General features: G+C 42.5%; 1 protein-coding gene across 1 annotated transcript; it reads right to left on the reverse strand.

The window, feature by feature from the left end:
- Positions 1–1446: 1446 nt before the first annotated feature.
- On the reverse strand, positions 1447–23803 carry tinagl1 (tubulointerstitial nephritis antigen-like 1). Its single transcript, XM_080516240.1, has 12 exons — positions 23655–23803; positions 20677–20987; positions 18365–18431; positions 14718–14810; positions 14512–14626; positions 12303–12429; positions 11402–11552; positions 11123–11309; positions 9772–9817; positions 8821–8944; positions 5507–5552; positions 1447–4545 (listed from the first exon to the last, which is right to left on the reverse strand). Exons 2-12 carry the CDS (start codon positions 20978–20980, stop codon positions 4366–4368), a joined length of 1440 nt encoding a protein of 479 aa, XP_080372366.1. The 5' UTR covers positions 20981–20987; positions 23655–23803; the 3' UTR covers positions 1447–4365.
- Between the last annotated feature and the right edge of the window lie 2353 nt (positions 23804–26156).

The following is a 26156-nucleotide window of genomic DNA, read 5'->3' on the forward strand; positions in this document are numbered from 1 at the left end:
GGCCTGGTCTTAATAGGCTGTGATGCTTCCTGGCAAAATTTCACTTCTTATTTCAACTTATGTCAACAAAACAATAAATCCATTTCTTTTTTTATTTTTTACAGCAGAACGGGTTCGAGCAATGAGATTGTAAAAATGCAAATGAAGTGGATGGGGTTGGAGTTCTTACTAATTTGAATGTGAATTGTGTTATTTTGGGAATAAAATCTAAATCCATCAGTTAATCCTACCATATTAATAATAATAATAAAAAAAAAAAGTAATTATGATGGTGAATATTTTCTGGGGTACAAAACAAGCTTGATTGTCCAGACATGTACTTTAAGTTCAACTGTCGAATTATCATTACTCTAAAGTTTCATAAGCGAGTGATTTAAAGCAGGAATGCGAGGAACACCTGGTTGTTTTCACTGATATATGAGACAATCCCCCAAAAGGAGATAATGTTGCAGACCTGCTAATTTGCTCACTTCAAACAGGAGGGCGTTCGTGCTCCAGCCGCCCCCCTTCTGAGACTGAATTTGTAACCCAGGTGTGTCGGGACGCGGATGCACAGACATGCAAAACACACCAAGAGATCGTGCATGAGACTTAAGGGAAGGATCAAAGTGTTGTGTTCTGAGGGGAAGTTGCACCTTTGTGTTTAAAATCAAATGTTTGATCGATTTTGTCGCATTTCAAAAGTAATTACATAAAGATCGTTTGTATAAATGTACTGATAAGCCTCACAATTACAAACTCCCTTCCATTCATACTCAGTAAGTCCACTGTGAATTAAGACTGGCTGAACACAGTTTGAACCTGTTGTCTTGTACCTCACCTTCACTCATGGATGGATGGATGGATGGATGGACAGATAATGCGCTGTGAAATAAGAAAAGAGAATAATCAGTCTTTGTTATACACCCATTTAAACTAAACGTCTAATCAGTTATTAATCCTCAGTATACCAAATATATTGTTGAAATATTTTTTCAAGCGTTAAAAGGAGAACATTTCAATGATCCATCACTTCCCACATGATTCATGCACTTGAATTAAAAAAAAAAAAAAGCTTTAATAAAGAATATTTTCTTTTAACAATCCTTGGTAGCTGGCGTGCCTTGTGTGTGTGTGTGTGTGTGTGTGTGTACCGTTTGTGGCCCATTCAGTCTTTCCTCTGGTCCTCCATTGACTGATGGCCCGAGTAATTGCTCTCGGTGATGGAAGAGCGCGCTGACACAGCAGGACCTTATGAAAACTGTCCTCATCCTACCCAGCAACATCCTGTGGCTCTTCATCCTGAGCCCCCTGCACAAACACCCCCCCACCCCCACCGAGTACTTCTACTACCAGCCGCATATTATAGTCACACAAAACTACGTCCGATATTTCAGGAGCACATGACACAGGGGTTTTTGTTTGTTTGTTTGTTTTTTTCAAAGACTTTATTGTGTAAGTGGACACTAATGTGGTAGTGCGCACAATACAACAGACAGGCAGATAATACAACATTGCACAAGAAAACAAAGGACAATAAAAGTATATAATTTAGAAATGTCGTCATAAATAAAGTCTACACATCAGGAATATGAAGTGGTTCATTTTACAGTAAATACACAACATCTGAGCGAATGTCTGCTGCTGTTCCCGGGAACTTTCTGAAGGAGAGGATGTGTAGTTTGAAGCAACATTTTTTTTTAGAGTAAGCTAATTCGTAAATGCAACAGATGTGCGATCTGCAGATAATACTTAGGAATACAAAGAGTAGTTGGTCCCATCGGAAACTCTATCCAAACATGGCCATGATTCATGTGGCACAGACGGCATGTTGTTCTTGGACATCTTCATGAGAAAGTTCTTTCTCAGATACTTTCTATATACTCAGTGTAATTTATTGCATTTTTTTTTTTTTAAATAAAGCTAACAATAAACACAGACGACCATTAATTGCATCAGAGGACACCATGTACTTTGAATATTTTAGATCTCTGCTTTGGTCAAATCTTGCTTTAGCTTTTCTGGAGACGCTCAAACATCAGAGTTCATATTGCAACCTGCTGCAGGCAGACGACACAGAGGAAACACCGCAACATGGTCATGTAAACTGATTCAGCAAATCTGCACTGGAGCTATTTCCACTTGTACACATATTGAAACACAAAGACCCTCCTTGTTTCTGAAAACAAAAAAACTCATTCATCTCATGTCCACAGATTTATTTAATCTTTGAGTGTCTTTCGTAAGTTCAAAAGCAAAAATATTGGAGAGGTAAAAACTGCTGAGCTTCCTTCTCTCCAACATATTTTGTGGTCCATACAAGCATTTCTTTTAGCTTTCATATCCACTCGCCTGAAGGAAATCATGAAAAGACCAAGGATCCAAAGACCTGATGATATAGAAATAAAAAGGCCTTTTGAAGTGATAGCAGAAGCAGGCCAGGATGTAATTGAAGGTACATAGTAATAATATGTTGTGCTTTTCTTCTTTGAGTCAAGCTAAATCATAAAACGATACCTTGAAGCACCGAGAACTAAAGAAAAGCTCTACATAGGGCTCGAGGGAAACGTAAAACCTCCGACAAGAGCGCAATCAAATCAAACAAAAATGACAACATGAACAAACCATACAGATCAGCACCCTGCAGGACTTGACTTTGTGCCTCAGTGTTAGTCTGAAGTGGCTTTACAGGTTTATTATGCATCAAATTCTACAATGAGAGATATTTGAGCACATTCTGGACTTTAGCAGCAGGATCCCTCCCTCATCCTCAACTATACAGACGCAGAAAAGCAACAGGGTGTTGAGTGTTGTTATGCAAGTCACTAAATACAGTACATTGTAAAAGAAGTAGTAAAATAAAATCTTAAGATCAAACGGCAACAAAAAAAATAACATCTTTAGCTCATATTGTAACAGTGTACACAGGACAGAGTGAATTAAGACTACACACACTCTCTGTCAGTGGCCCAGGGGTTCTCAGAGCGTGGGAGGAAGAGACTCCCTCAAAGTTCAAACTTCACCTTTCGCTTCATTTCTCACCCAGTAGAAAGTTTTGGCTGAATGCTGACTTTACAAACCGGTTTCACATTATAGCATATTATTGTTAACTGCAGAGATTAACAGGCGATAAAAAGCACAACTTTTTAGAGGCAACTTTTATTACACTTACAGTTTCACACCGAAGAATATTTTATAATATTAATTTGTCTCCATCACACTCCTAACAAATTCGATATTTTCACAAAATGTGAGTTTTACTGCTGGGATAGGGCTTCCCCCTTGAACCCCTCTGGCGCCACCCAGGGGTGGTCTGTCCCACACTGTGAGAACCCCTGCAGTGGTCCAAACAACTCCGTTTCACTTGAGGCATTAAAATATTTTCAAACTCTAAAAACAATGTTAAATGATGGGGCCAGGAATGGAAACATGGGTTTGACTTCTAATCTTGTCCACTGCTTCTGTAAGAGTTCATTATTTGATTTGACTATTTATTTTACACTGCTATGCAGTCAGTTACTATCCACACATCTGTTGGCCGTGTTTATTCTAGAATAATAAGCTACATATATTGATTTAATGTGAATTTATTTGGCTTCCAAAAAAATCAGAATGTTAACACATGGAGTCGCTGTGATTGTTGTTGCAATCTTTCACTCTGGAAAAGAATCACCTTTCCATTTTTTTTGTGGAATGTGAGAAAAAACTTCTGACCTGCAGCCACTAAACTCTTTACAAGTGTCCACTCTAAAGCCAAAGGAATGAGGCAAAGTACGCCTCAGTATAGCTGGCAGGTAATTGTCACTCAGGTCGCCTATATTATGTGATCAGGTTACACGGTTTATCAGGGCGCGTCTCTCTTAAAGCCTCTGAAGTCTGATAATCTGCCTCTCGGATTTCTCCTCTGATACCGAGTCCATCTGCATTTCAGGTTTTGAGTTTAGTCGAGACTGAAGGATGACACAGTAAAAGAATTAAAAAAAAAAAAAAAAAAAAAAAGAGGAGAGTGCTTCTCTCTCTGCTATAATCCGTCTTTGACGTGATTCGGATGATATCCAGATGATTCTTGGATGTTGTACCTGAGGTGCAAAGCTTGTTTTTTGGGATTTTGGTGCCATAAACACTGAATTACAAGGTTGGATTTGTGTTTAAAAAAAAAAAAAAAAAAAAAAAGTAGAAAGTGGAGAACAGGGGGGACAATATTGTTCCCCTGGTTCAAGCTAAGGTGTAAAAATACAGAATTCTCTTGTGTAGGTTTTGTGGTTGTTCCAGCCAACTTGGTGTGTGAGGGGATGTGAAGTTCTGAGACTTTTGGTGTGTGCCTCTTCAGTGTTACAAAACACAACAAAGAAGGTCTCTGTAGGTGTTTGGGCGTCTGCTGAGTCTTTAAATCTGAAAGCTGCGGTGGTGGTGGTGGTGGTGTTGGTGATGGTTGTGCATGTCCTCCATTGTGATTCTGCCCCACACGCCGATCACAAACGCTTCGATCTCACACTCGTTGTCGCCGCGAGCGATGCGGAAGTAGCCGTCCTCGCCCCAGTTCTTTCCCCAAGAGTTGGCAGCGATCTGAAAAAATAAAATGTCGTGCTCAGCTCGTAAGAGGACGAGACAGATGTTTGATGACACTATAATACAAAGAGGAATTTGTTTTTATCATCTGTATTTTAAACAATGAAGTGTGTGCTGTAGTAGTTGGTACTCTGGATTGGACCTTTGCATGTGAAAATGGCACTTTTGCCTGAAGAATATGCAATATCCAGAATTTCCTCAACAATACATATAAGCAATTGTGTTGTTTATGATTGATTGAGGAAGGCGCAAATCACTTCACCCTTTCGCAGAGATGTCTGTTGTTCTTTGTTGTTCTTGTGGTGTGAGGCATTTCCTCAGCTTGCCCCCCCCCACTGGGTTTTTTTTTAACAGCGATGTTATCATCAGCTATTTTCTCTTTTGTTCTTCTTCTCAGGTGTTCACATGATTGTTTTTTTTTTACTTGTTTGTTCCCACAGCATTCTCCAACAACTCTCCTCCAACTGGTCCCACCCAATGTTATCAAATTGCGTCGATAGACAGTAACACAAACAAAACCTGTCGTTAACCTTTAGAAATCAAGCCAGGGTTTTTTTTGGCTAATGCATAAAAATGATGTTCTTCTAATCTGTAGCGTCTCCGCCTCCATTTGTTGTGTAGTTTGTAAATGGGGGCGGCATTAGAGTGCAGAGTGTGTCTGAAATTAGACAAGTGGGTTGATAAAACAATTTGATTTTGCAGTTGTGTTTGGAGCGTGTAAAAATACCTTATATAGTCTTGTTGGATTTGATGTGTAACATTGTTTTGCTGTTTGATGCTGTTTGTACCCCCAATTAAACAAATTTATCTGATCACCCACAAAACACACACACATACAGAAAATGTAATCAAGAACACACTCAGCACTCATCAGAGGGGATCTTAGTAGTTAAAATGTACTAAACCAACAACCAATGAAAAAAATGTGTTTTATAATAATACTGAAATGTGAACATACCCAGTATTTTGTTGATGTCCCATCAAGGTTTCTGTCTTCTCCCCACCTAGTCCACAAAGAAGAAATGATGGTCAAATATGAGCAGTAAAATAAAGACATTAAATAGGAACTGCTGATAAATACAAACATCCCACATCAGAGCTGTACAGCTATTTTTAAACTGGGATTAATTTCCAACAAATGAGTGGCACAGAAAGACTTATTGGGTCTGTGTTCATGGAAGACAGGCTTTGTGTTATTGATACAACAAGACTCAGGTGGTTTAAAAAAAAACTTTTTCATCTTGTTAACAACATCCTGAAAACAAAAGTATTTCTGGCATGACGCTGCCAAGCTGCACGCCACCATCATTCCAGTGGAACACGGAGTTCCCCCCTCTTCCGCGAGTATTTCAGTCTTCCTGACATGAGACGGGAAGGTTTTGAAGGAAGCGAGCGCCACCTCAGTGCTGCCGAAGCGCAGACAGGAGACTCTAATATTTCTAAACACACGTGTGAACCTGAACTTTATCAGTAACCCCCCCACCCGGCAGTTTTGTTCTCAGGAAACACTGGCACAGGCCCATGCATTCCCATCTCGCCACGCACTTTGGTTCAGTGTGGCGGCTCTCAGTGTCTGCCATTTCTGCTCGTGGCGATCAAAACATTCTCCCGAAGCCACGTCCCATCCTGTTTTTGCACTCCTGGCTTTTGGTTTCCCAAGAGGCTCCCAGTGCCCAATCGCTTGTTATCTTTTTATAAGGGAGAGGAATGCTGGGAAACAGAGTAGACGGTCTGAGACACTGCCAAATCAGTAGTCTGCCACCACAACGCTCGCAGACAGTGCCAACCTTCTATCAGCGAGCGACTTTATTAGCTCAGTATTTCCCTGAATGGAGTCAAATGTCGCACCGGTGGCACTGACAGAGTGCAGACACATCGAAAACAGCTGTATAAACAAGCCCCAGTGCCAACTGTGGTCTGATGCCGACCAGAGAACTGTGTTTAGGGTCGGACAGCGAGGATCACACCTGTACAAGTGTGCAGCGTGATGGAGCCAGACAGAATCAGACCACTGCTGACCTTTTATCAGACACTGCAATCGGCCCGCTTGGGGGACAATGCTGGGCATGCCGCTGTGCCCACGGACCCCGCCCTTTGCCCAGCACCCTTCATCCCAGCCCTGACCTCTCCTCCGGGGGACTGATCCTCCGCGCTCTGTCCAGTGCCGTCAGGATCAGCAGCCCAGACAATGCCCTTTCCACCACAGTGGACCTCAATGCTCTTTCCACAAACTTTCCCAGGCCCTGGGCTTAAAGCAGCGCACATCTATGGGATTTGGCCTATGAAAACACACTGATGCCTGTGGCTGGCAGGTTGGAGCTGAAAGCGCGACGCGTTTCACGGCCACCACCTCCTCTGCTCTGCACCGCCAATCCTGCAGAGCGCTTAGGAGTCCCAGCGTCAGTAGAAGGAAATCGGGATTCGGCATCATCTTGCACCGTGCGTATCCGCCACATTTTATTGACACATTGAGACATCAGACATGTAATTACACACTACGCTGTGTGATCCCGATATAAGCAAAGTGAGTGTGAGGCCTCTGTTTTTAAGACATTTCTGTACACACATACTTTATGGCAGTGGCTGAACGAGCTAAGTATAGGTTGGAGGGTGTTTTTCATACGCATGCCTACACATGATGTCACATCATAAAGTCAGGTGTCATAAAACAGATCCACAAAAAATGCACGGCAAAAAAAGTGAGAGAATATGATGGGGGGTTTTTTTTGTCATCCTAATGGCCAATCAGATGAGAGAAAAGAAGAGAAGGTGCACGGAGCTCAGTTGCGCCTAAGTGACGATCAGCGAATGAGGAACAATAAAATTTACCACAAACACACATTCCTCAGTCGCACTAATAGACCAGTTTCAGGCGAACTGCTCATTTTCCTAATGAGCAAAGTGAGACTTGTGAGCAGCAACGTATCATTGTCAAGGCAGAGGCATGTCAAAACCAGCTGGATGAACCTCCGCCGGCCTCTTACTGCCCCCAAAACAACACATAAAAGCGGCATCAAACAAATAACCCCCCCCCCCCCCCCCCCCCCCGAGTCTGATAAGAGTCTGAACGATAAGATGGGTGTTTTGGCTTTGGTGTGAAGAGGACAAAAAGAAAGGAAGCGTGACAGTAGGCGAGTCAGATAGTCAAGATGGAGGGCGATGATGGACCGGCTTCAAAGAGACGGGGAGTGGGGAACTGGGGAATCAGGGGAGGAAGAAGAGGAGTCGGGGCAGGCGGTCCAGGTGTGTTAGACATCTATCCGCCTGCATATTTGTGGTCGCACAAATGCGGGGGGGGGGGGGCAATGTCTGGGGCAGATGGGGCAGTGGAGACAAGGTGTGTCTGCCAAAGCAGAAGTCTGGATGGGAGGCTTATTCACATGTACTCTCTCGACTGTGTGTGAACACACAAGCAAATAACGCTTTGAATGAAAACCTAATCCCCGTAGCGACTCAAATAAAATCTGATTCATCCACTATAAACACCATTTCTGCTGATCTGGAAACAGTTGAGCATGTAGCAACACTGACACCAGACATAATGAAGCTCTAGTTAGAGATGAGGAAAAGGCTAAGCTTTCTGTCCAGACGACACCCAGACACACAGTTTTTCCTCTCGATATCTCTGACTAGACCAAGAATTAAATATAAAACAGTCTGTGTCAGTCGGTGGGCTCCGTGTGTTCATGTTGTGTGCTTTTGTTTCAAACGTGAACACAGAGATTCAAAAACCGGAGCAGAGGGGGTTTGCTAATTTGCAACAATTTTTTTATTTTTTTTTATGTCAGATTCAAGTTAAATAAAAAAGAAAATCCAGCTGTACTCAAATGATTGAGTTTATTTTAGGTAATAAGATCAATTGTAAGTCAAAAAGTAACCTTGCTGTAGTAAAAACATTAGTTAATAAAACCGGGTGCTTCATTCATGTATTTTTTTTAAAAGAAGAGATATGAAAGAGTTTTAGTTATCAATTTACTCTGTCCAAACTCAGAATGACAACTTGAAACCTTTAAAGTCATTAAAAGGTAAGATGGTTTGTGATCATCCATCAATAATTTGTAACATTTTGCATATCGGATTACCCTCATATGTTTCTAAAATGACAGTCACAAAATTGTTTCACATATGGAATTATGATATTTGGGTAGAATTATATGCTTCATACTTGGGGTCATGAAGTTCACCAGGAGCATTTATTCCGCTTTGTTATTTATCATTTTAAGGCAGCTCGGTCATAAATTCCTTAAATCTCTTTGAGTTTTAGTTACTTACCCAGTGATCCTGACTGAGTGTGTGCCATGTTTGCGGTACTGTGGCGGCTTGGTGAAGCTGACGTCAGTGTGTTTGTAGATCCCACTCTTATAGACAAAGAAGTCCTCATGGACCTCCATAATAGCTGCCAGGAAAAACAAACACGGAGAATTAAAAGGCGAATACAACACACACACACCTACCTATCTTTTCCTGAATCTGTCATGGAAAGAAGAGATATAAATCTTATTTAAACTTTGATTAATCTAAAAGCAATTAGCTAATTTCACCACATAAATAATAAGTATTCCCCCGAGTTGCACACACCCACGTATCAGAACATGCTTAGAAGTGTGAGAGAGAGCAAGAGAGAGAGAGAGATAGAGGGAGAGAGAGAGAGAGAGAGAATGTGGACTTTACTCTTTTCACCTGCACTAAAATGTTCTGGCATTCCCCGACTTAGAACACTGTGGCCCTCCGCTCTCATCAACAACTCACAATACAAACACAATTCATACGTATTCGTCCTTTGTGCTCAAGAGAAACTCAAAGGAGAAAAGGAAACTTGATTTGGAGCCAGAAAGTCTTCCTGCCTGAGCTGCTCAACAATTAAACAAGAAGTTGGCACAAGCTCGCAAAGGACACACACACACACACGCACGCACACACATAGAACTACACGTGACTCTATTTAAGTTGACTTGACAATGGTCCAGATGGGCACCAGGCAGGCGGACTAATAAAAGAAAATCGGCTCGACCCCACTGATGTGAAGGCCCATCATTTCTGACCAGGAGACTGAGGTCAGAGTTGAGATCCAGGACGAAACCATTATAATGACAAGGTCAAACATGACCTCATCCCGGGTCAGACACCCAACACACAGGTTCAAGGTGCACGCGAATCTGTCTGAGTCCCTCAGAAATATTATTTACGAGAGTATTTCGGAAAAACATGAAGGCGTCACCTTACCTTGCACAGGACCGTTATCCATAATCTCCTTCATAATCTCCTTTTCCTGAGGGAGAGGAGAGAGAGGGGGGGGGGGGGGATTTATAGGCAAAGGAGAGAGAAGCAGACAGAAAGATCTTTACATGTCAGTGAAATGGTAGGATGAAACCAAGGCCCCTGGATGTTGAAAGTCAGATAACAAGATTGTGTTCGGCAGGCCCTCCTGTTCTTAATGCCTGGCTTATTGACTTCACAGGCTATCAAGGGGCAGACAACAGGCTGGAATGATGCTGAGAGGCATTAGCCATCGTTTAGCTCTGATGGATGCAGGCTGATAAAACCACATGTTGGCCGAGTCGGAGGTGCACACAGCTGCATGCAGAGACGGCTTCTGGAAGCAGTTTAGGTGAATGTTACATGATACTGTGTGTTATTAGAGGAGGGCAGAGGTCCTTTCTCCACTGGACCAGACAAGGTTGGCTTCCAGACTCTTGCGTTTCAAATTAGATTCACACACTCGTCGAACAAATATCCACAACCAGTCAAATACAGTTGATTCTTTAGTTTATATATTTCATGTCGTGGTGTGAAATTATGGCACACATCGGGGGGGGGAAAAAAAAAAGATTCAAAGCATTTGTTTCCAGAAGTGATTAGGATGAGATTAGATTTACTTTGTTTGTTTGTACTTCTAGCCACCCTCTTGAATAGATTTATATTTTCTGTATATTGATATTGTGTACTTCTAAACTTTCATTTGTTTAATCTATATTATTTGATTCATTGAGAGTGAGTGCTATTATTCCATAATATGATAAACTCTCAATTGGTTTACTGTGGCCGAATATAAATAGATGCCATGCAGGAGAGCTTCAGTCATTTAGAATCACAAAACTAATTTCAGATCCACTTCTGTGTCATAAATTGAGAGCAGATAGTCGTCATAAATGCTAATATCCACGGGGCAGTCTGGAAATTGCTCTGATTCACTTACTGCATGTACATATCAAGTCATAATTATATCAGATTACTGTGTATCTGTGTATCTGTGATCTGTGCATTCAAGGTAAAGGCCTCGGTTGGTCGTCCTAAAGATTCAGGTAGATACACGCTCCTGTTATTGCGGTGCAGGACAGCCCTGAATCCTTTCCCTTCTCATGTTCATTCACAGGCGAGTCAAGTATGCATGAGGAAAATGTGCATAATCTCACATAACACGTGAGAGAGATTATGCCCACTGTAGCTGAAGATGAAAAAATACATCTACAGGGAGTTCACATTGGCGCCAGAGTCCCTGCAAATTAACCGACATGTTCTTCTCGGAAGATTTCCGAATGAATGCATCTTATGTGTGGCTTCGCACCGCCCTTACATTGGATGAGAGCCTGTAGGGCGGCGTGGACTGGTAGATGTCGTTTTGGTAGTTGTGCGTGTTGGGGCAGCGCTGCGTGGCCTGCCTCTTCCCCCGGCCGACGGAGCGACTCTGCATCATGCAGCGGCCCACGTCTGCCGGCGTTTCCTGCGGGGGCTGGTACGGGTAACAGTCCTCCGTCACCACTCTGCCATCGGGATGTAGACAAAGGCGAGACTTCAGAAGCGTTTCATCCAAGTTACCAAAAGCTGCTCAGATGGGTCTACGAAGTGTGCGTACCCTCTGCGGCGGAGATACCACCAGGCTCCATCGATGCGTCCTCCGGCACAACCCCCCTGGTTGCGAGTGTCACAGGAGATGAGGTTTTGAGGGGACAGCTGGGGAGTCATGTGGCCCATCGACTGGATGGAGATTCTGTCCGACGCCACAGCTTCAAACAGGCGATTTGTTATTAATATTGAGCAGATACACTTGCATATATATATATATTTGTCATCTGTTTCCAAATAGCTGAGTGGTGGAGGTGTGTCGGGTCGATACAATAAACCTGAAAGAACTTTTACTGATTTCCTGCTTTGACATGATTTAAAGACTAAATGCATCACTTCTGGAGTCCTTCTCTTCCTGTATCAATGCATTGGTTTGGCAATTGAATTTGATCAATTCAGTTTTTGTATACGTATTTGTCTTGTTTACTGGAGAAGCAGAAATCTGGAGACCTGTGTGGATCCTCCATCTTCTTTGTTTGCAGTCAGTGAGCCAATTTCCAAAATGTTACATCACATAAAGCTTATTTGTAGTATCAGACGTAGTTGTAATTTCTTTTTTGATTATATCCAATAAAAACATTTTTTTGTCCCTGAAATGGTCTCATAAGCATGAAGCTCATGAGAACCACAAAGCAGTGTGTGCTGCCATCAAAGGAAATGAAGGGGTGACAGTCACTCCAAAAACTGTATTTCTGAGTTTAATTCAAGATTTTTTTTTTTTAAATGTGTGCATGTTGAATAAAGTTACAGAAATACAATTAAAACTTTTTTTTTTCCAATAAGCTGCCATATTTCTCATAAATCTTGAACACTCCCAATCCTCACTGCTGCATCTCGTATCAAACTGATCCTACGTACTGTGCCTTTTTCCCTGCATGTTTTCCACATGTAGGGGTTCCTTTGAGACTGACCTGCAGTGGAGAAAGCCCAGGAGGCAGCGCAGTTGCCCTGATCCAGTGGCTCATGAATCTTGCCGGGCCACTTCTCTGCCGAGTTGAAGTAGGGCGGCAGTTGGTCACTCTGAGCATCCATGTTCATCTGACGGAAGACGGAACAAAACAGCCTCGTCAGTTCAATTTCTATGTTCACATGAGAAAATGTTTTGCATTTTATACTAAAAATACATCATCATACTACTAGATAGCCCAAAACATAAAAAAAAAAAAGAATTCTGGAATGATGACTTTTGTCATAAAGTGAAAATTGGAAATGTATGTCTTACGGCATTTACACACATTGTAACACAAAGTAAAGGCTGCAGTTAACATTGAAAAAGTAGGAAACTAGAAGAGTCGGCAGGAAATATCTGAGGATCAGAAAGATGTCTCCGACTAGACACACGTTGGAGGAAATGCAGGTAGTTAATAAATAACTTCCCTCGTTCCATAAATGGTTAAAATGCTTCTGTAATTGTATGAAACGTTGCCTTAAGTCTGACAATTGAATCTGCAGTGGAGGAACGTCTCTAATAACATTGAAGACAATATAATTCAGCCTCCATGTCAGGTAGAAAGCTGCGTCATTTGGCCCACCTGAACTCCGTCAAATGTCATTGTGATGATAAATCCTAAATATGGCGATAATGCAGGGATATCAAGCACATATTTTCATGGGAGTGCACTACCGCTTGGAGGCGAGTTTCGGATGCCAAACATACTGTTTCTATTAATCTTCACTTAAGGCTGGATGCGCCGCTAATCTCCCAGCGTTGTGAGATAAGACCGGACACACGTCAGTGCAAGCCACTTCCACTCACTAACAAAGCGCCCGGCTGCCTGCGCTGCATTCCTCTGATTAATAGTGAGGTATTCGCAGCACAAATGGCCACCTGATACATAACCAAGGAATGTGCTGCTGGTCAGTAGTGGTGAAAGGTCAAAATCCAAAAGGCACATGACCAGAAACGCGGCGAGGGCTGAAATGCTGCAAGAATGTAGTAATGGGTTGGTTTGTGCGTGGCTGCGGGCGTGTCACGAATTCATTCATAAATTCACTATTTAAGCTATTTCACAGATGGGCAGAGAGGGTCGTGAATGGGATGCGATTGGGTTTGTGGCACAGGTAGGGACACGCTAACCGCGGAAGAGGGAGGGGGAGCCCTGGCATCTTGTTTTAGGTGGGGATGGGAGCCCGGAGGAGGGGTGGGCGTCAAGGATTGAGCTCTTTTATTCTCCTCCATTCCCCTCCGTCTCCGTGCCTCATGTTTTGGTTCCGACTTATGTAATGTGTCTGGGTGAAATGTAAACAAAGACTGAGCGGATCAGAGAAGCCTCAGACAGAAACGCCGTCACATACACGATGGGCCACCAAGAAGCACTGTTTTGATCAACGTTCATTTGTTGCAACACAGGAGGCGCTAAGCCTGTGTAACTGAAAGGAGGAATTCCTTGCAAGAGGTATGCAAGAGGTTCAGTGAATAAAACAGTCACGAAGCAACTGTAGCAAGTTGTTGTTTTCTTTTTCCACATTCCCACCTGTCAGTGAAACAAGCCTCCCTCCCACTAAACCTCCGTGATCCCACTCCAGACACTGAAAATCCTGCATGTGTCACACAATCACACCAAAATGAGCTCATGGTGCTAAAATGGTTTTGGATTGAAATAAAAGTCTTTAAATATGCTTTCATAATGACTTGCATCCCTTTACGACAATTGGAAGACAGACGAGTTATCCAAACCTGAAATTGTCTCAAAACGATGACTCATTCATCCTGATTAGAAAAAAAAACATTTCCAGCATTTGTCATCTCTCAGAGCAAGTATCAGTTCTTTTTATACATATATAAGATATATAAGATCACTTTCTCTTGTCTATTCAAGTTCAACAAAATGAAATTAAAAAAAAAACTCAATTAATGGTATTTGCTAGTCTGGCCATTTTTAGGAAACAATTGTATTGAAGTTCACCTTGAATGTTTATTTCAAAACTCTTAATGGACCAAATAAAAATGACCACATGTTTTTTTCAAGATGTGTTTTATGCTTTGACTTAACTTCTTGTTTTTGTGTAGTGTGCAGTCTCTATCCTTTAAAAGACTTTTCCACGAGCCCTAAAGTGATTTGTGTTTTTTTTTTTTTTTTTAAGTGCTGGTCCAAAGTAGACGTTAAATAAAATCCCTACCTGCATCTCATTCATGTTCATGATCGTCTTCGAGGGTCTTTGTGTGCCCAGCCGGAAGCGAATTCCTTCCTCCAAAGTCATCCCGTGAAGCTGACTGTAGTTTGCCGCCCTCCACCTGAAAAAGAGAAAGAACGGCAAAGTGGCATGAACATCTCACGGTAGAATCGTCCGGTCCGACCCAAGACATGCAAGATGTTGTCTCTCACCCATAGTTTCCTCTGTTGACAGCGTTTATCATATCCGACTCAATGAGGCAGGCGTTCTGCTCACACTCCCAGCGTCCAGACAAGCCGCATGTACTGCAAGAGAAAAAAAAACAGAGACGATGCGACACTAAAATTAATTCCAGCTAAAATGATATCCAAAATGTATATTCATGTAAAAATAACTGAAGCCGCAATGAAAATAGAACGATCAGAAGGGTCAGATGTTGATGGGCGCGCTGAGGCTCAGCGGAATTTCTAAATAAGAAATGACGGGAGAGAGGAATGTCAATATCTTGAAAAAGAACACATGAGGGAGTGAGAAAAATGTGGTGAGGTTAAAGGGAACAAACATTCAGCCTTTTAAGGCTGCATAAATGCCGCACCATTTTGAGCCTGAAGAGACATGAGAGGGCGGGAAATTAGTGACGAGACACAGATGTTTCCTCACGGGACGCTCAGAAACAGGGAATTTGATTTCTGATGAGTCAAAGTGATGGAGCAACGCTGGAGCCTTTGTACATCAACGGAGGAGGTTGAGGGATAATGAGGGGAGTTTTCCACACGGGCGTGTAACAACATCCTCCTGCTGAGCCGACTGCACGCGACACGTCACATTTATAAAGAGGGAGACCTGCACAAGACTGTCATTAGCCGCAGCCTATTGAAAAGATCAACATATTAAGTTCATTGACATTTCATGTTTTACCCTTTTTTTTTATTTTACCAGTACATTTTTGTGAGAAGAAACCAAAGATAAATTACAATATTGTGGGAAAAAAACAAAAGTTGGATTTGCATTAATACTCAATAGCTTCACAAACTCAAATTCACTTTAGTTCAGTTTGTGCCTCCATGAATGTCTGACGGATGTTGATTAACGGAAGAGCCACAATGACTTTTCCTCCTCTCAGCAGGAGTTCATGCAGGCAGCAGGCCGGCTACACGTTCACACACTAATACGACCTGCAGGGACCATAAGAAAGACAGATTTATGTAGCTGAGGGCCGCGGAGTCAGACTGAAAATAAAACACGAGCGCTGTGAGGACACATGTTGCATTCTTTGTCACACTGCTTGTCAAAGGCAGACAGCGCGCTCACCATATTAATGACACGCGCTGCTGTCTCTCGCTGTACCTGGTTGGGAATTGGCCAAAGGAGCCACAGAACAGCTCAGATATTCACTGCATTTGTTGGCTGTCATCCAATCTGACACATGTGAGCAGACGGCACCCAGAGAGTTTTCCAAATCAAAGCTGTTAAGACTGCCGGTGGGAGCAGGAGGCGCCGCACATCAGATCATTTGGGGCAGATAAAGTGTTTGGATGTCAACAGATCAGACGGGAAACGTCTCAGCTGGAAAGCCCATTAAAACAACAAAAGGCTGCAGTATATTTTCACACACCAGGGTAAACAAGAGCGCCACTTCAGGCACAGTCATATTGAATCCGAGAGTCGTTTCAAGCTATCGCCACACCGAAGAGGCAGATAAAGCCTGTTGTGATTTTCAACAAATCAACCCACTATGCAGTTAACACTGATACGGCTTGCTATTTTTGTCCAAATCCAGATGTGGGAGTTGCGGTTCAAAGTCTGCCGCTGCTAATCACAGTGTTTTGGAGGAACACTGGGGAAAGCAGCCTGTCCGCTAAAGAGGAAGCCCGGTTCTCCACCCTGAGGCTTTGTTTCTGAGAGAACTGGGAGGATGCACATTTGGGAAATTAATAAGTGGAGCGAGTGGGAGGAGGGAAAGGGAGTGCGTGCGTTTGTGTCCTCCAGTGCAAAAGTTGCGATGCAATTTTTCAAGCATCTATGTGTCTTGCCTTAAGAAGCGCATGTAATCTTGTGAGTGCATAAGCCTCTTTTGTCTGTAAACGCTGTTTTCTGTGAGCTTGCTGTTTTCCAGCAGGGAACACTTGAGACTATTTTTTAATCATGCGCCATGTGCTCGTTCCCCCTCCACCAGCCTTTTTAGACGAAAAGTCAACTATGCCCGTTGTTAGCGTCCATCTTTTCTCGTCTGTAGATTCAATTGGAAATCCTAATTGAGCTGCATTGATAGGATTCCCACTGGCCTGCACAGCTGCTGACGTTACACACGAAGGCCATTGGGGTCACAACAAACATGTTTCTCAGACCATTATCTATAAACATGATCCAGAGGCACAAATGGTTGTTGAGACAACACTGGCCTGCAGGTGAGCAGTTTCACACGATGCTGTACAAACATTCAGTGACACAGATGTGAGAAATCAGAGTGACGGACAGGTGAGGAATTAAATATCCGTTCCTCCCAACTACTGGTAGTGAAAATAGCCGTCCTTACCACATCGTTGACATTGACCTGCAAAAATGACTGCAGGCACACAAAGTATGTTGCCGTCAGGGTGAAGAGGGGCATTAAAAAAAAAAAAAACATTCATGTCCCTTGGAGCTATTTCAAAATACTGTTTTTAGTAACACTTAGCCTCATGCCAAGGTCGTAAAGAGAAAGGCCATTTGTAAATCTGCCCATCAGTAACACTTGGCAGGGAAAATAAAGCACCGCTGGCAGAGGAGACCAAAAACGCAGCCAAAACAAGACAACATGACGGCGTTTAGTGCACTGAAGGAGGGTGAATGATTATCGACATCAAAGTAGAGACTGGGCACCCGAGAAGCTAAACAAGAAAAGTGCTTCAATTAGGAATAAATTTGCCCTATCACCATGCAGGGAGCCTAAAAACTGCTGATGGCAAAAAAAACTGTACTGCAAGACATGGGAGGTATTATCACATGTTACTGAACTGTTTTCACTGAATCATAACTATGAAAATCAGAAATAGCTTCTGATTACAAATGATCTCTTTCAATATATAGTATACACATACAATGACTTGATGATGCATTTATCAGAGTTCGGTATGTTGAAGGACGACGTCGATAACAAATTATCTGCTGGAGAATAAAATCTATAGCTCAATTTCAAATAAATGGACTTTACTTACAGTATTTAGCACATTTTAATGCTGAATCAGAGGAGATCATGCTAATGAGGCCAATAAACAAGAATGTCAGCTGCACATCATGAGGAGATGAATATATGAAGTAACCATTGTATAAGTAATAACAGGGTTGGCACAGAGGAAGAAAGTTTTTCCTCCATGTAAAATTACAGACTACAGTTTGTTGGTAGCACCAGTCATATTGATTGCAGCGGTCTTTTCTGCTGTAGCTCACTGGTTGTTGGAAGAGGTACCGCCTGACAGACGGCGTTCAGAATCTTCCAACGCTGTCAGAGGATAATCTCAGGTAATTTTTTTTGCGTTGTCGGACTGTGCCAACGAAACTGAAACATCTCGATGGTATTCAGGAAAGATCTCCATTCAAATCACTGGATAAAAAGTGATTATTACTCATAAAGCAAGCCCGAACTTCACTATTGGAAACACATGTTGCGCGTGGGCACACATACAATTTCACACACAAAATAGAAATGCTTTTCCAAATTAATACATGCAACGCATCTAGTTTTTAACTGTTATGTTATGTGAAGCGTTTATGCACGTCAATGTTGTGAACTTGATGCACTGGAGAAGACGTTTCAGGGGAATAATCAGGATGAAAGAGGTGGAAAGAGAGGTGGGCGAAGAAAGAGGGTTTTACATACCATAAATTGCAGTTCTCTTTGTATGTTTGTCCTGTAAAGAACCTGTTTCCATTCCTTTCACAGATGCCTGAGAAGAGACAGAGAGGGTATATTTAATATACACAGGTTTGCTGTGGCTAAGCAACAAAGATCGTTCCCCTAATCTCAGAGCCTCGGATACAAAGACACAGATATGAGCATATACTACACACTTGATATATTACAAATACATTGGCCACACTGCTTCACATACAACAAGAAAAAAAAAAAAAAACAAGAAAAAAAACCAACCCTGTAACAGTAAGCATTGTGTGCACATATAATATACACACACAGAATATGTGAGGTCCCAGCAGCTCTAAGCTGCAGTAATCCAGTGTCGGAATGCGGCCTTAGCTACTTTCCTGCCTTCCCAGGCTCCCTGGGTTCTCTCGTCATGCTTTAACCAGCTTAAACTCAACTTTTTCACCTATACTGAGACAAAGCGTAAGCCTCTGCACCAGTACGTATATAATTAAACACCAAGAAATGACAAACATTTGTAACCTTCAGCGGTGGGATGAACGCCAGTTTGCCGCAAATACAAACTCACAAAAATGATAAAGCCACACCACAATCCTTCTCAAATTAATTTTACAGGCTGAAAAATTGAGAGTGAGTCGCTGACAGACTTACAGTGAGTTTTTATCTCCCCCGGTTTACGGTGGACGGCGCTGTCAGGGTGAATTTCGTGTGGAATTTGAGGCATGAGCGGGCCGTAAATTTACAGTGCGAGCAGGTTTGCGGGCCTCTGGTCTGAGGCGCAGAGCTGATTGTGTGATTTATGGTGGCGGCACTCAGACACCCACCGTCCCGTTTACAGCTGTCTCAACCAGTCTATCACATCTCAGTTACTGCACCGTGACACAAGTTACACATTAGTGCAGCAGGAATGTAAGCACGCTCAACTCTGCAGAACTCAGTGTGGTTTCATCGAACAGCTATGGTGACTTTTTTTCAGAGAAAAGAGAAAAGAGAAAAGTTGGCGAAAAGAGATAATACCAATTGTGTAAATGACACGCCTGCGTGTCACACATCCCGGGTCCACTACCTTGTGGACTGGGCACCAGATACCTGCACCACTGCACCCCCAACCCATTGTCTGCCACGCCCACCATACACATAGTCCGCATTCTTTCTCCTGACCTCCATTCATCCCTCCATCCACCCCTCCTCGCTCCGTCTGGGTTAATAAGAAGCCCACTGTTCCCGACTGTGTTCTCAGGTAATGTGTGCCTTCGCTCTCGCCGGCACATTTTACACCTCAGACAATGGAAATAAAACTGTGCGCGGAATCCAAAACGTAGTCGGCTGCTATAGTGAACACGTTGGCTAATAAAGTGAAGATCTGGTTCTTTGACAGAACCAAAGGACCTTTTTTGGAGTGATTTATAACTTTTTTCAGGATTTATTTTTCATTTAAAAAAAATTAAGGTTTGACAGAAGTTACTTTAAAGTAAAAGGTATACTGTATATTTAACACAATGAGATGTCCATCTTTTGTTAAAATGCTTGATTTTAATCAGTTATGAGTTTGTTATGGCAAACATACTCACATAAAAGTACTAAAAAAAATGTGTTGCTGCCACTGCCATCATTTGCATTGTCAGCAACGAAATGTTATTGAATTGACCTTCATAAAAAGGTCAAGTATATAAAAAGATAGAGACTTGTACACCAATACAGATATAAATGGACAATTTTCTGTTACAAGAATACATTTATTAGCTACAGATATGCAGATTGATTAATTTCAATGAGGTAAGGACTTAATTATAAAAAAATATACTTCTAACACAAAAAAACATATTCAAATGAGATTTTTTTTTTAATGTCATTAAAGTATAAATAGAAACAACATACTAACGATCCAGTGACGCATTTGTAATGTTCAACTGGCTGCCACTGGCCAATGGTCATTGAGATGGACTATTGTATCCTCAGCTGCAAGATGGCCTGATAGTGGCTGTAGTTTTTTTTACTTTATCTTATCAATTGATCTTTCCTTAACTCATACCGGCCAGGTTTTCATTGTTACTGCTGTAATTTCCATGCACTCACTTACCCGAAACATTTGGAACATTTGGTAATAATGATGTATTTCCAGATGCCACGCTGCTTTATTATCAGCAGGGTTTCCTGCTGCTCACAGACTGACTTTAAATGAGACAGACAACACACACAAACACACACACACTCACTCAAACAAGCACTCACTACTGCTGTTGCTGCAAAAAAAAAATAAAAAAAATAAAGACTAATGCACACAGTGACACATTCGCACCTATACATACCAATGAAAGGTGGCTGCACGCCGAGGCAGTGACCCCAGAAGTCGGGGCAGCAGTCGGACACGGTGCGGTTGCAGAACAGGTCGCAGTAGCAGATTGTGTCCAGGTAAGGCACCGTGCACAAGTCGTCCCTGCCGGGGCAGCAGCCTCCTCTCCTCTCGCAGTAAGAGCCGAACGGATCCCTGATGCCACCTACATGGAGAGGACTGGCAAGCTCCCTTTTGGTCCTCCTGGACAGGACTCTGTCTGCAGTTCCCTCTCCCACCACCAGAAGCAGCACTGCCATGATCAGCGGGATGAGCTTCATGATGACGCTGTGAAAAGAAGGGCAGAGGCAGTTTAAATAAGAGATTTAGTTTGTTTGTTTATCGGTTACAAAAAATGAGGATCTGCTTTTCGCAAGAAGACAGAATTCAAATACTTTAGGTTATGGCTGCTAGTGGGGGTTCCACTTGGCATACCTTCTGCCTGCTGGCGTGTAATTCACGTTCACGCGTAACCAGTCGCACACAAATTTACAAAAGGCCCAATTTTATTGACTTTTATTTTTTTTAAATCACACCATTCTTGGAAATTGGATCGTTTTTCAATCTTTCCTTTCAAGCAGCCAAGACAAACCACAGTTAATGTGGAGGAAAAAAATGTGCAGGAAAATGATGATAAAACAATTTCTCAATGACAGAAATACTTTTGAAAAGTATTGGATGCTCTTTAATGGTGTTATTTCAGGTGTCAGATCTCAATACAAACTCCCTAAAGGACACAGCAATAATTCTTCAATGAGCTGCTTTTGGTGTTTTGTGGGGGTTTTTTTGGTCCATTTTTCCTTCACTGGTTGGTATAAATGCACCAGACACATCCTCACTGGCCATGACCAGGAGGTGTTTGTCCTCAATCTAACCTCTGAATCGCAGCACGGGTCAAACAACCATCCATATGTATTATTTGCGTGTTGTTTGTCACCGAGCCAATAGCGCCAGCTTGGCCCTCTGCTCACATAAATAGCATCATTAATTATCCAATCAAATCTTTGGGCACAATGGACACAAAGCACGACTCCGGAAAAAGATCTTTGCTGCCCTGTTTTCTGCATGACTTCACCTTTGGTTGTAACTAACCCCCTCACCCCCCCCCTACATATGGCAGCGTGGGCAGGTCGCCTCCTTCACACAAGTGTTTTGTTGTGGCACAGTCTGAGTGCAATAAAAGACCTACCAGTCTGCTCATCATCCTCAGGTCAAGCTGTGGCTGACGACAATAATAGCGCCTGATGACGGTACTTTGTCTTTCACTTCTCCATTAAGTAACTTACACCACAAATCACTACTGGTCCGCAGGGGCTATCAAAGTATAACCACTTCTTTAGATAATTTTTAGAATTTAATGTGATGCAGCCTGGAGCCAGGACTCTGCTTTTAAAAAGTTAATAATGTGACACGAGTCTTGAAGCTTGTGGTTATCTCCATTCCATCTAAAACCAATCATAATGTATACCTTTATTACCAATGTCTGCTAAATGTTGAGATATTTGCTGCTTCTTGTTATTGCTGCTCAAGCAAATCATATTTTTCTGTCTGTTCAGTCGATTGATACATTTAACTTGAACATATAAATAAATTGTAATTAAGCAAAGCATTCTACACATAAAAGTTTTCAAACAGAACCTTAATGCTTTCAGTAAATCATATTTAGGGTCTTTACTGGCAAGTAATGTGGCTCATGTCACCCAGTGAGAAAAAAAGTGAGTTTTTCCACCCAATATAATGCTTTTCTATATATGTTGTGTCACGTATAAATGGCACACAAAAAATGATCTATAATACATATTCACTTTCAAAAGGTTAATGGGATGATGAAACAATTCACATCAAGAATGAAGAATTAAATATTTGAATTAAAAATCTTACGATGAATTCAAACTAAATGTTTCCGAGTGTACTTTAATTTTAACTGGAGACTAACAGCGATATCATGCAAAAGTCAATATTAGAAATACAACAATGAAGAGTTGCTTCAACAGCCGGCAGCATATAAAACAGGAGATGAGAATAACGTCCAGTGGTGTTTCAGTTCCTTTTCGTTTTGCTTCTGCAGAGTTACAAATTGTCCATATGGCCCATCAGTGCTGCCAAGCTACTGATCCCACACTACGGCCACAGCTCGGGTCGCCCACTCACTGAGAGTCACACAAAACATTGGCTTGCTTTTCATCACAGCTTCAGGGCTGCAATAACCAACGAGTTGTGAAGCAGATTAATGTATTAACTCTGTAAAAAAAAAAAAATCCATCTTGGACAGAGAAAACTAAACTCAGATAGCAACTTTTCTGCATTCCCACATCTGTCTCCCTCTCTCCACCTTGCTGCTCATCTCTGAGATATCACGGCACTGCCCACCAGATAATTCCCTCTCGGCCCAGAATAACTGCATAAAAGCCTGTTCTGTTTCCCTCTGTGCCACACAGTCCTTCACTCTTCTCTGTTGTCATTTGTGAGACATGCAGCCGTCCCAGGGAGCGAAAAACATTTCGAAAGTTGTGCAGGTGTTTGATGAGGCCTGCACCACAACAGCTGAGTGAAAGGATTACTGGCCTTTCTGAATTACACAAGATTAGCAGCCAAACACTCTCTGGACTCAATAACCCTTTGGAGGGGGAAAAAAAAAAAAAAAAGGAATAGAATGAAAACTCGACAGGCTCAAACTCATATTGTGGAACTTAATGATAACATCTTGAATGTTGTGCTACAATCCCACACCCTGAAGTTAAATATGTCATGAAAGGTTTGACCAACTTATCCTCAGCAATAAAGACATCAGGATAAGACATGGAAGACAAATAATACCAATAAAGACAAGAAAACACTTGAAAAGAGACATTAAAAGCTTCATCTGATTCAGAAAGAAGTTTAAAGTAAAGTTGGGAGGTTGAGGCTGCACCTGCCTGAGATCTGCTGCTGGAAAGTCAAGAAAGCCTTTGTTACCTTGAGTTCAGAGAGAAATCCTGGTTTTGTAATCCGAGGGGGGGGGATGAAAAGAAAAAAACCCCAAACAAACTGCAGAGCTTTGTAGCTCAGGCAGTCACTTACAGGTAGAGAGGGTTTGGGTAAAAGGTCAGCCTCCCTTGTCTGTACTCCTCACTCTCTCACAGGATCTGCTCTGTCACCCTCTGTCTTCTCTATATAGAGGCAGGGAGCAGGGATAACCACTCCCCCCCCTGACCCCCCCTCACCGCCTGGCCTGTCCCTGCCTCTCCCTCTCTCGTTCCGCTCCCTCCCTGTGACACCCACAGGTTGCCTATCTCTTCATGCTTTTGCTCTTCTTATCAGACTGGAACCAAAGTGACTGCTGTTTCTCCCGGACTTTCTCTCCACCGTCACCCTCCCTCGCTGTGCTGGCCTCGCCTTTTATCGGAGGCTTTTTGCCACTGCAGGGTCATCTCTGCTTGAGGTGGACACAGCGGTGGGTACTGCTGACCTCCTGCTCACCATCTAGTGGTCAGGGCCCGCATAACTCCGCCTCGAGGAGGCCAGAAATTAGAGGACAGCCTGTGGAAAAGACCTCCCAGCTTCTAGAAACTCACAAACTGGCCTCTGGCAAGAGTTTCAGGGAGGCTGAATTCCCTGTGCCAAATATGCCTTATCAAAATCATCTTTATTTTACATTTGTTTACATTTTCAGTCCTTGTTTCATAACCCCCCCCTCCCTTCCAGACCTGGTAGAAGCTCAAACTTTTTAATTAGGACTTACTGAATATTCCTATTAAAGAAATGTATTTCATTTATTTGTGGAGGGTGTGATGGACAAGTCCACACAGTAAAGGCTGAACGTGATGCATTCACTCAGTATTCCCGGGCTTTCATTTTGTCCCCGATATATAGTGGTAGGAAACGTTCCCATCAGACTGTCGGTGAAGGCAGGGTCCACCCCAAACCAGTCACCAGTCCATCACAAGACAATCTTATATTCACACCAGCAGGCAATTTAGTCAACTGAGTTTAACAGAGAGAACCTGCTCTGGAAGGCCTCCAAGTCCAAGACAAGTCACATTTCCTGAGTTTCCAGTGTCTTTCTGAACAAGAACACTCAGTAATTGACATGGTGGTCCTGACAGAGGACCCCCCCCCCCCCCCCCCCCGCCCCACTCACCCCCCTTTGGGTCAATCAATAAGCTGAAGGCTGAATCAATGAGTGTTACACAGCAGGGTGTTATTGGGACAGACTGGGAGAGAAAGCCCAGATCTCCGGAAACCCCCCCCCCCAAAAAAAAAACACCTCATCCACACAAATACACTTAAATAGTAACACAATAGTGATGCTCTTCAATTGGAATTAGAAATCATTGACAAACAAAAACATACAGAGATCTGCATGGTGATCTGTTCCAAAGCCTTTAGTTTATTTTAAAGTAACATAATGTAAAATACAGTATTACCTAAAGTAACAAGCGATGAAGAATTTACGATATATGCTATATAAAATGTGGGGGAATTTGGTTTAACATACCGGGAGAAGGTATTTTCAAACATTACTGGTTTGCTCTGCAGCATCACTGAAATCTTGGCCAAAGCAAAAACATCTCATTTTCAGTTTGGAGTCAATCATCTCCGATATTTCAAGCTGTGACTAAATAGTGCATTAATACCTGAAGCGCTGGCGGACGGTTTCTGTCAGTAACGAGAAAAAAGGTGTGACGACTCCGTTTTTGTACAAAACAATAATTACAACTTTAACTCAACTTACACAACCTCGTACCTCCTAAAGAAAAGCATTTTGAGCTCTGCAGTGTTTCGGTTTCATCACCTATAGATGTTTACCTTTTGTTTACCTTTCAGTGACGACTGATCAGCTGCTCTCACATGTAAAGAATGTTACTTTGCGCAGATACGGGCAGCGGATGACTCATGTATACTGTGATGCTACATTGATCGTAAATGCACGCGAACATAATTGTGGCCATGTGCATGACATGGTGTGTGTGTGTGTGTGTGTTTTACCCTCAGGATCATCAGAGAAGACCCCTGAATCAGAGGAGGAAGTGACCAGCGGAGGGAGTGTGTATGATTCACCCTCAATTCAACAGTAAGGATGCAACGAGTGACTCATCTTTGATGGCTGTCAGAAATGTATTTCACAACATCGGCGGGCGTCACATGTATTGTAAGATTCATACATGCGTGTACATTCAATGTGTACACTGTTAGTGAGTCAGCACTCAACCAGCCCTCCAGATGCTTCACGCCGACTCTGTGAAGTAAAGGCCGAGAAATAAACGGAATCCGATCTGAGCTCAGCAGTGCTTCTGTTTGTGAGATAATTTCCTGAAAATAGACTGAACTGTGGAGGCTGAGGACACACGTGGAAACAATAGAGCCCATACATTCGCACAATAGTCGGCATGCACACCAGGGAGACCCAACACGGACACACAAACGCATAGAAACAAAATAGGACTGGCTGTACTGAAACACAAAGTGCGAATTCAC

Source organism: Blennius ocellaris, assembly GCF_963422515.1.
Source record: "Blennius ocellaris genome assembly, chromosome: 20".
Taxonomy (NCBI): Eukaryota; Metazoa; Chordata; class Actinopteri; order Blenniiformes; family Blenniidae; genus Blennius; species Blennius ocellaris.

Coding starts and splice junctions, on each gene's coding strand:
- tinagl1 (XM_080516240.1), bottom strand. CDS start 20,980: ATGAAGCTCATCCCGCTGATCATGGCAGTGCTGCTTCTGGTGGTGGGA. Junction 11,310..11,401: donor TGGTATCTCCGCCGCAGAGG/GTACGCACACTT, acceptor TCCCGATGGCAG/AGTGGTGACGGAGGACTGTT. Junction 8,945..9,771: donor GGATAACGGTCCTGTGCAAG/GTAAGGTGACGC, acceptor TTTTCCTGGCAG/CTATTATGGAGGTCCATGAG.